Source organism: Acromyrmex echinatior, chromosome 7 (assembly GCF_024713525.1).
Source record: "Acromyrmex echinatior isolate Ae372 chromosome 7, ASM2471352v2, whole genome shotgun sequence".
Taxonomy (NCBI): domain Eukaryota; kingdom Metazoa; phylum Arthropoda; class Insecta; order Hymenoptera; family Formicidae; genus Acromyrmex; species Acromyrmex echinatior.
In genome coordinates, this window is record NC_141858.1 from 1,580,159 (window position 1) to 1,591,957 (window position 11,799).

At 31.9% G+C, this 11,799-nt stretch overlaps 1 protein-coding gene across 11 annotated transcripts in view; it reads left to right on the top strand.

Moving 5' to 3' along the window:
• The window catches only part of Ack-like (activated Cdc42 kinase-like), a 343,307-nt gene that overhangs the window by 214,223 nt on the left and 117,285 nt on the right, over nt 1-11,799 (top strand). For all 11 annotated transcript variants that reach the window (XM_087407584.1, XM_087407581.1, XM_087407583.1 and 8 more), the window contains one exon: nt 7,740-7,970. In XM_087407584.1, the coding sequence (XP_087263710.1) occupies nt 7,740-7,970 (231 nt within the window). The remainder of the gene's footprint in view (nt 1-7,739; nt 7,971-11,799) is intronic.

Consider the following 11,799-nt stretch of genomic DNA (forward strand, 5'->3'; position numbering starts at 1 on the left):
AGAAATTTATAGAAATCTGATAGAAATTCTATATAATTTTTATCAGAATCTATCGTATCTATCGGACATTAAAATCACGACAGATGGAAAAGTTAAATTTCTATCGTTTTATATCTTATATTAAATAAATGATAGAATACTTATCGAAGATCACAAGCTTCTCTATATGATCCTATCATTAATTTAATAAGAAATAACGAAAGAATATTTATATGAACCAATACAATTTAATCCTAATAGACTCCTATATATTTTGACAGATATTATAGAAAAATTATCGTATTCTATCGTGTAATCATTGTCCATATATCTACCTTAAAATTCAACCTTAAGATAATGAAGTGTTAGAAATAATCTTTTTCTTTCTTTTCTTTATGTTTCACTTCTTGTAACTCTTGTTCATTTATCTATGGACAAAAGCCCCTTAGGATAAAAATAGAAAGACTCTAGAAATAAGATAAGGTATATGACGAAATTTCTCGAATTTTCTAGAAGATTTTCCGACGCCTTAAATAGAGAACTCTTGGACCAAGCGAGTCAGTCCATTGAGTCCTACAAGACCAGTCGCATCTAAAAATTATTTTTGAATTTTAGTGTTAATAAAGTGGATTTTGTATTAAAATTAAGAATAAAGGGTTTTTTACTTGAAAGAACATTATTATGAATCGTTAATGATATAATGTGTCACATAGGTCATTGCATTGTCTGAAATAATAAGAAATAAACGAAAGAATATTTATATGAATCTATAATTCAGTCTGAAAACGCTTCTTCTACATGTTTGAATAAGACAGATATTACAGAAAAATTATCGTACTCAATCGTTGGCAATATAATGTGTCACTTAGATCTCTGCATTATCTAATTTAATAAGAAATAAACGAAAAGATGTTTATATGAACTTATACAATTTAATCCAAAAATTTTCCTATATGTTTGAATAAGATAGATGTTATAGAAAAATTATTATATCCTATCGTTGGCAATATAAAATGACATTCTTCAGATCATTGAATAATTATTTTGCAGATTTCAACATACATAATAAAGCTGTACAGTTAATATATCGTTTTATATCTTATCTTATTTAAACGATAGAATAAGTAACTGTATACACAAGCTCCTTTATCACATTTTTTGATTTAATATAAAATAAGTGACAGGATGATTTATGCGAATCTATACAATTTAATCCGAAAATGTCTCTATATGTTTAAATAGGTAGATTATAAAAAAATATTTCACCGTTTTTATATAATTAATTATTCATTTAAGTCATTGAGTAATTAATTATTTAATAACTTAAATGTCACATTATGTTGCCAACTATAGAAAATACGATAATTTTTCTATAAAATCTATCTTATTCTAACATATAGAAACATTCTGGATTAGATATAGTTTATTATATTATTTATTATTTAGTTTCTTATAAACATTATATCGTTTTTATTATATAGCTTAAATAATATTTTTAATCATAAATTTCAGATTACTTACCTGCTATGTTAAATAACTTTATTATATTTGTCTATCGTTTTCGTCATATAGCTTAGATACCGTTTTGAATCTATTTCTATCTGGTTGTATTAAAATTAATAATATGTTATCATATTTTTGAATTTCAGATAACTCGTTTAAAGTACGTGACATATTTTCTTTATTTCTGTATCGTTTTTGTTATACAACTTAAATGTCGGTTTTAATCAGTTATTTTATTCGTGTGTTTTTGTTATAATAAAATTAATAATATTCTATCAAAACGTATGAAAAGAAGAGCATAAAAAACCATCGCACAAGATATAGTTTGTGATATTGAATTATCATTACATTAATAAAAACATTAGACGTTTCGGCCACAATCTGGCCATTTTCAGTAAATTCACAATATTCTTAAAACGCAGAGTTACATATAGTTGACATTAAATTCAACCGTCGTATGATATAATTATATATAAACATGTTCTTTCATCATATGAAGGTACCTCGTACAACAATGTTATACCGCCAATTGTCATATCACGAAAAGTATAGAACAAGAATTTCCAGATTATAATTTAACAAATTAACCTATCATTAATATCTTCTAATCGAAATGTGTGAGAATAGAATCGTTACCTGTTTTACAGCAAAAAAATAATGAATCTCAAGTACATCCTTTACATAGATGGAAATTTGTCGTGACATTGTGTGTTATTATTTGTCATATCATATATGTTACCACTATTTATATATATAAGTCAAAAGTTTAAAAAGTTCTAGAATTATTTATTAAGTGTGAGAGAGATCTTTCTTAAGAAGAGGCAGATAAACATCAGGCAAACCTTCAGAGTCACTTTGCTTATTGATACCACTTATTTGGCCTTTAATGTATATCATTTCAGAAATTCTTCTTTTCATTAATGATTGTTCTGTGTCTAAAATTCTTATGTTATCTCAATCCAATTCATGCATCTCATTCAACTGGTGACGTGAAACCATTGACATCTCAGAGGTGGATCTTCTTATGTCAGCCTTATGTTCTTTTATTCGAGTTTTTAATTTTCTTTTGAAAAAACACGTTTATATATAATTATATCATACGACGGTTGAATTTAATGTCAGCTATATGTAACTCTGCGTTTTAAGAATATTGTGAATTTACTGAAGATGGCCGAAACGTCTAATGTTTTTATTAATGATAATTAAATATTACAAACTATATCTTGTGCGGTGGTTTTTTATGCTCTTCCTTTCATACATTTTGATTTATAAACTACGTTCGTTTTTATGATGAATATTCTATCATATCTTTAAATTTAATCGTAAATTTTTAATCGTAAATTTCAGATTCTAAAATTTAAGATTAAATTTCAGATTCTAAAATTTATAAAGCAAAAACACGAAAGAATATTATTAATTTTGATAGAACATGGTCAGATAGAAATTGATTGGAAACGATATCTGAGCTGACGAAAATGATACAGAAGTATAGAAACTCTATTAAATATTTTAGATAAAAGTAATCTGAAATTTACAATTAAAAAACATGATAGGATGTTATTAGGTGTTGGAATTAATTCGTAGCGTTTTTTAATGAAAGAATGTTATTTATTTCACATGAGCATTAAAAAATACATTAATGAAAGTACTTCCCATCACTTGTAAAATGCTACGAATTAATTCCAACACCTAATATTAATGTCTATTAATTTTCATATAACGTGACCAGATAGAAGTTGTTTAAAAACGATAATTAAGCTATATGATGAAAATGATAAATATAAAACGATAATTAAGTTATATGATGAAAATGATGAATATGAGGAATATATAATAGAAAATTTATATCACTCTAGAGATTTAAGTACTCTGCTTGATTTCTGTATTGTTGATGATAATACGAAGATCATTAGTTTTGGCCAGCATGGTATGGCATTTCTTTCGGCGCACAACCTTATATACATCAGGTATAGTATCAGGATACTCGGATCGATTTGTCATGTGTCGAAATTTTAAATTTTTTAACGAAGAAGTCTTTCTTTTAGGAATACAAAGCCTTGACTGATCAACGTTGATTAAAGAAAAGTCTATTGATCGGGAGGTAGACATTTTAAATTCAAAACATACTTGCTATAACTGATATACACCGTTGCGGAGGATTTATTATAAAAGTGCTCCAGCCCCATGGATCACTCCTGAGCTTAAGATAGCTATGCGAGAGCGTGACCTTGCCAGAAGGAGTGCAGCAGGGATAATAGAAATAGCTATCAGAGCTTTAAGCTGCTCAGAAATAGAGTGCAAATCGCGGTGAAAAAGACCAAAAGTGACTATTATTTGTCAGTCTTCAGTGGCCATGCCATGCTGGCCAAAACTAATGATCTTCGTATTATCACCAACAATACAGAGATCAAGCAGAGTACTTGAATCTCTAGAGTGAGCCTGATACGCTATACAATATGAATTAGAGTCGACGAAGTTATTCAACTGCATACTATCATATATGTCGATAAGCATGTCACTATTGAAGTCGCCAAAAATATTATTGAGTGCCCATAATTAATTTTTAAAAGATTTAAAGATTTAGAAATTCATGCAGGTACCCAATGTTAAGAGGTCTGTATACCATCTCAAGCAGAAGACTAGACGCAGATTCGAACCTCACATAAGCAATCAGGAATTCAGATCTCTCAATTCACTGGGAAAGTCTGGAGCAGGTTAAGGTATCTTTGTCTCGTCAAGACCAAAAGTAATGGTTCACAGTTTCAACATTCAGTGGATGAACTAAATGCTCATTTTGCTCAGACCGACGGACGAAGTACTATTGACTTCGTATGAGATGACAAATTTGACGATAACAAATTTTACTGGAATTATGTTACTCCGATGGACATCAATAAAGCATTTGGTTTGATGAGATCTTGTGCGGTTGATATTTCTCCTAAACTGCTGAAACTTGTTGCGCCTTACGTTGTCTATTGAACATACTCAATTTTAACTACTCAATAATGCATGGGGTCTTTCTTGCTCAGTGAAAGTCTATGTGTGTCCTATCCTGAAGATTAGAAATCCTACAATAGTTAATGATTATCGATCCATTTCAATTCTCCCTGCACTGTCGAAGATACTGGAAAGAATTGTATGCGGACAAATCTGTTCTGTATACTGGACAAACATGTCTTATCAGTACACTGATGATATCAGATCTGATCCGCAGACCAGAGGAGAGTCACTGTCTGTATTTTGTTTGACTTTTCGAAGGCCTTTAACAGAGTGAATCATGATATTTTAATAAAAAAACTCAAAGGTATGCACTTCTCTCACTCGGTGTTATCATGGGTTGTATTGTATCTCACGGGCAGGACACAGATGGTCAGGGACTGGTGGAATGATTCTAGTCCATTCCTGCTGTCGGAGTTCAGGTTCTTGGGCCTGTGCTCTTCAGTTTATATCTGTTTGCTTTTGCGAGCATCCCCAGTTATTGCAGATATAATTTTTATGCCGACGATTTAATTATTATATTTATTTGGACTGCGAATTGTCCAGACTAATGTCCAATGAAGATTAATAGACATAGATTCCATAGTTGACTGGCCAATCAACTTTTATTAAACGAGGCTAAAATGCACTATCATTGTTGGTACTTACATCAACTTTATTAATTTTGATGCCGGGAATTATGTTTGCGGAGATCCTTGCTCGATTCGTGATGGAGATTAAATATCTTGGGATTGATATTCAGCAACCTGTCGTGGGACAAACAGGCCAATAGCGTGACGAAGAAAATAAGAGTGGTGCTATACCAACTTAAACTAAAGATATGTAGACACTTATTGCCGGAGTCTTTCAGAATGAGGCTTGTTGTCGTTCTGATCCCCTCACACTTAGACTATTGTTGCGCTACCTTCACAGATATGACTTTGGAACAGGATATCAAGCTGAGAAGGATCAAATGCATGCCTTAAGTTCGTCTATAGGATGAAGTGGGATGACCACACCTTATGCGTGCACGCTGGTTGCAGATTAACGCTAGAAGGCAGTATTTTATCTGTTGTTCAATATTCTTAAGATTGAGCGGCCTCGGTCATTCCTCTCCAATTTCGTGTTCTGTACCGAGGTATCGTGCAGACAAATCAGATTGCCTGGTAATTTGCTGATACTGCCGCAGTGTCGTACAGAATTTTATAAAAAGTTTTTTTATTCTACTGCAGCTAATTGGTGGAATAATCTCCCATAAGATATACGCTCGATTTATATTTTTAGGCAGAAATTCTGTGCGCATCTGCTCACTAAGTCATAATAATATTTGCTTATAAGTGCTTGGTTTTTGATAAAAATGCGTATTCCTTAAGATATTTCATCTTTCTATATGTTTATCTGTATTTTAATATTATGAATGTCAATTAGATATCTCAGTTTTTTTGCATGTGTGCTTTTCACTCACGCAAACTCTTATTTTTATAGAATATGCTTGTATCATATTTTACTTATATAGTTTTACTTATTAATTTTATTTATATTGTTTTTTTAATATTGAGATGTTTTTTGATGTATACTCAATTGATTCTATTTTGTATTGATCTTAGCGCTTGAGGGGACTTGTCTCAGAGAGATAATAAATGCTTTTCTTCCTCCTTCTCTCTTTCTCACTTTCCCCCCCCTCTCGCTCTCTCTCGCCCTCTCCCTGTTTATGTGTTTCATGTACATTTATACTCGTATGCACATTAAGGTTCACTTTCATTGCTGATTTTATTTTAACTTTGTATTAAAATTAAAATTGTATGAAGGCATTGTGAACAGCAGCTTAATAGATAAAACGCTTTATACAGGGTTGGCCATATTCGACGGAAAGATCTGGGCAACACTGTAACTTTTGACAGAGATGTTAGATCGAGTAACGACGTTTCCCATGATTGAAAAAAAAAACATCTTTCCGTCGAATATGGCCAACCCTGTATGTATGTGTCATACGTACGACTGAAAAAATTTGAAAAGTTGAAATGATTCCTTTTCAGGACACTATCTCTAGATTTCGATATTGGTTGCACCAATTTTATTCGGAATGATTGCAATTGAAAGATATCGGTGACATTATATAATAATAATATTTTTAGATTTTTGATTGCGATTTTAGTTTCTGAGTAATTTTAATCTAAAGTTCATTGATGTCAAAACTCCAAATAAATCTAGTAGTAGCGTCACGAATTTGGCAATAGTACGAACATATAATGACATTCACACATCAAGCGGTCAAATGATCCATCAAGCGACCCGTTTTATAATATATTTTTATGCACTTGGCGTTGCGATGCTTGATTATGTCAGCCTTTTAATATCCGAGCTGAAGAAGCTACATTTTCTCCGAATTTTTGTTTTCTGTTCGCAAATTGAAATAATTTTGTAGCGATTGAGCTTCTCCAAAACATAATTTTAATTTTCAATTCCGCGAAATCCAAATTCTCTAGATTCTGTATGCTTTTCAGTATTACGCGCGCTTTTTCTCTTAGACATGATACCAAAACAGCAGTTTTTATTCTTCCTTCCCAACGCATAAGCAATTAAGTCAAATTGTGCAAAGAATTCCCGCAAAGGTGTGCTCCCGTCAAATGTATCCGGTATTTTAATTTTATACTCGTAAAAAGATTAGCGGCATTCCCGACCGAATTTAGTGAGATTAAATCGAATATATTGGCCATACTTGTAGCAGAATTAATAAAACGTTAATAATTTGACGTTCTCGCGACAGATTCGAAACGCAGCATTTTGGCAACACTCACGGGGGAATCGATACATTCGATACAATTAAACACGATCGAATCAATCACGATTTGTAGCACTCGCGGCAGAAGCAGCACGATCGGCAACACTTGCGGCAAAAGCATTTTCGTTACAGGTGAATACAAGTTATTTCATAATGTTATTGGAGAGACTTAGCTGCGTTTGAGTCATAGAGATCTCACGCAATTTCTCCCGCAGCTGAACCTCTGCGTCTCGCCGCCGTAATGTTGTCACAAATTCCTCCTGTCTCCGTTGTTGCTGCGTGATCTCCACGCTGTCGCAGTGATGCCGCGAATTTCTCTTGTCTTTGTTGCTGCTCGACGCGATCTTCATATCACGACACATCACGGGTGTCGCCATGGGCATAACAATATAATAAACTTGTGTTATATAGTTAATATTTGTAAGAAAATGTAATAAAAGACTGAATAATCACATTGAAATGTTAATTTACGAAGATGGTAAATGTTTGTCTTGTCTAGGTGAAGCCTATCTCAGCTGCCGATCAGAAAACTCTCTACTCAGCTATTGCTATGGCACAAGAATTGACAGCACGTTCCATGACAGATCTTGAACATCCTCCGGAGTCTCCTCGTACTCCTGCCAGTCCTTCAAGACGTAGGAAATTCTCTTTTAAGTTGCCACATCAACACAGCCCTAAGCCGGACAGACGACACTTTTCCGAAGAAGCTGCCAGTATACCTGATATACAGGTACATAAAACAATTTTTATTTAATCACAGCACATTAAATTCATACATACTTGCAAGAAAAGAAAGCACAAACATTAAAAAGATATTTTCATTACATATTCTCATTTATTTCATACTAGCGATGTCAAAATACTTGTATATATTTATTATAATTTTTTATTATTATTGCAAATTTTGCAAAATTATTTGGTAATTTTAAAATATTAAACAAAAAGCTAAGAAACGAAAATTTTACAACAAAAGTAATTAGAAAAGGAAGAAATTTCTAAATCATTTAGAAAGTCTTATACAAGCTTTTTATTTAGCTTTATTATTTGATATGAATTGATAAGTTCTTTTCCCAAATCGTGGAGTATTAAAAAAATAATACTTCTTTTGCTCTTAGAACTAAATATTAAAGCAGTATGACACGTTATGTGCACATATTATTGTACTTTTTTTATATTTCAATACACAAAATCCTGCAAAAAATTGTTTTAATAATCAAACCATTTATAGATACTGCAAGATTATACAAGTGGTTCCCATTTTAACTTTGACACCGAAATATCTCGAAATTTATAAAAAATATGGAAAAATATTTCAGACAAAGATTGTAAGATTTTAAAAAGATTTGTTTACTGATCTAGTTACTGATGACATATTCATTTGACATTGGGTGGCGTTGCCAAAGTTAGGACGAGGTGACTTTGAATTTTTTAAATGGAACTTCTTATTTTAGTTTTATTATTATAGTCCTTCCTGAGACTTTCCCAAAACATTATACTTTAAGTCACTTTGGATCAGCTGTTTTGAAGTTATCGAGATTTATGAGATATGTTAAGAGATATGTTCGTCTTGACCTTATCTCGTCCTGACCTTAGCAACGCCATTCAATGTCAAAGATATTATCAGTAAACATATCTTTTTAAATTTTATAACTTTTGTCGGAAAAATTTTTTTGTATCTTTTATAATTTTCGAAATATTTCAGTGTCAATATTAAAATGGGACATCTTGGCTATTAGTTCGGTTTGACAAAATAAAATTACAGCGCATAATTAATAGTACATGTACACGCGCACACACACACACACACACACACACACACACACACACACACACACACACACACACACAAACATAATTCAATGAGGTATGAAGTCGATAATTTTCTCATAAAAAGTTGTTGAACTAACTTTTTATGAGAAAATTATCGACTTCATACCTCATTGAATTATAATATGTGCAGTGAATTATTTTCTTAAAGGGTAAAAAGTTCGACAACTCTGATTTACTCTGTACGTACATAGGATAGGATCGGATATTATGAGCACCTTGGAAACATTTTGATATATCTAGTACATTGAAGAATAAAAGATCTTATGCATATACTATTTGATAGATTTGTTGAGGTTTTATGTATCTTAGTATTGTAATTGATTATTTTAAGATAAACATTGAAATGGTGCTTATTTTCTTATTACCCTTCCAGTGGTCATATACCCTCTGGGTAATATTAGCATCCTTAGGAGTAATATGAGCACAGGAAATTTTTGTAACAAAATATGCAGAAATGAAACATTGAAATATATACATATATGAAAAATTTTATTAGAACAAATGCCAATCAAATGTGTGTTCAATATAATCAAAAAATAATGTTACATTTACAAATATTTAGTAAGTATTACCAAATAGTAACAGTTTGGTAATGTTTATTAAATATTTGTAAAAGTAACATTATTTTTGGTTATATTAACACATTTGATTGGCATTATTTTACCATATATTTAATAGCTATTACCAAACTCTAAGGGAGTCAATCACTACTAAAAAAATATACACTAATGATACAAGGGTAAGTCAATAAATTCTTAGAAAATCTGTCAGAGGGCACTCGCAGTGTCATGTCACATTACTTTTTGACAAGTAGCATCTTTCAGCTGATTACTGTCAAATTTTGAGCGGAATTCATCGGTTTCATTTCTGTAGATGATTAAAGCGAACAACCTTTGTATTTTTTGCAAAATGGAAAAAAACGAGTTTTGTGCAGTGATCAAACATTTACATATGAAAGGTTTAACTCCGAAAGAAATCAAAGCTCAGTTGGATAATGTTCATAGCACATCTGCACTAGCGTTTGTGACTGCATACAATTGGGTGAATGAATTTAAACGTGGTCGTACATCCACACATGTGATGCACCTCGTTCGGGACGTCCAATTGATGCTGCTACGCCAGAAATCATCGATAAAGTTCACGATATTGTTTTGAATGATCGACGAGTGAAAGTGCGCGAGCTTGTTGAGGCTACAGGCATATCACATGGCACAATGATTTCAATTTTGTACGAACAATTGGATATGAAAAAGCTATCGGCAGGATGGATGCCGCGTTTACTCACTGTGATCCATAAGCGCGACCGTGTGACGATTTCAAAACAATATTTGGAGATGTTTCAATGTAATCCAGATGAATTTCTGCGTCGATTCATTACTGTGGATGAAACATGGATCCATTACTTCACACCCGAGATGAAGGAACAGTCAAAACAATGGACTTCACTGAGTGAACCAGCTCCGAAGAAGGCGAAGACTGTGAAGTCAGCCGGAAAGATGATGACCACAGTTTTTTGGGATGCGGTATAATTCATATCGATTATCTTCCGTCGAAGTAAACGATCAATGGCGATTACTACGCAGCCTTATTGGACCGTTTCAACAATATTTTAAAGAAAAAATGTCTCTATTTGGCGAAGAAAAAAGTGCTCTTCCATCAAGACAATGTATGGGTTCACACGTGTCCGGCACCGATGACTAAATTCAACAAATTGCTTTCCCATCCAGCATATTCGCCAGATTTAGCCTCCTGCGACTATTTCCTGTTTTCAAACCTGAAGAAATGGTTCGGAGGAAAGAGATTCACCATCAGAGAGCAGCTCATCGCCGAAACAGAGACTTATTTTGAAGGGTTAGACAAATCATATTATTTGGATGAATAAGTTGAAGAATCGTTGTATCGAGCTGAAAGGAGATTATGTTGAGAAATAAAAATAAATCGATCAAAAAAATGTATTTACTATGTTTTTCTAAAAACTTATTGACTTGCCCTCTTACTAATGTACATTGCAGAGATTGCTAATTATGGCAATACAATATATTTTATTGCTATTATTAATATTGTTATCCTATGTAATACCACAATATTGCTAAGTGTTGTTAATGTATTGCTATGTACTACTATGTATTGCTACCATTGCTACTTACTGCTTATCTATTTTATTACTGTACTGTTGCAATATATATATTTCTAAAGAAATGTTCACTGATTGCCATAGCGATTGATCTCTCGCCAAACTCTTTTTTCAATGTATGATAAGAAATAATGGAGATGCTCATAATATACGACCACCTATCCGAAAAACTCCCGTGTCTAATAAATCAATAATGATCTCGAGACTTTATGAAGTTAGAATGGCTCAATATTGTTTATTTTATAAATATTAACATGCAGAATAAAATATTTTATCTCAATGTAGATTGGAGATCTATAGAAGTTAGAGGAAAAAACGTAAGAAATAAAAAAATTACGTATCTATTTATTTAATACGATAAATTTTCGAAGTATATAAATTTAGATCAAACTTTGCAGCATATTGGAGTGTTGCAAAGACAGATGCATCTTTTTACAATAGTTGGCACTACTAGTACCAATCATTACAGAAATATAAAGGATGCTCATGTTACCTACAGTGCTCATAATACTCAATCCTACCTTATATATATATATATTATATATATATATATATATATATATATATATATATATATATATATATGTATATATGT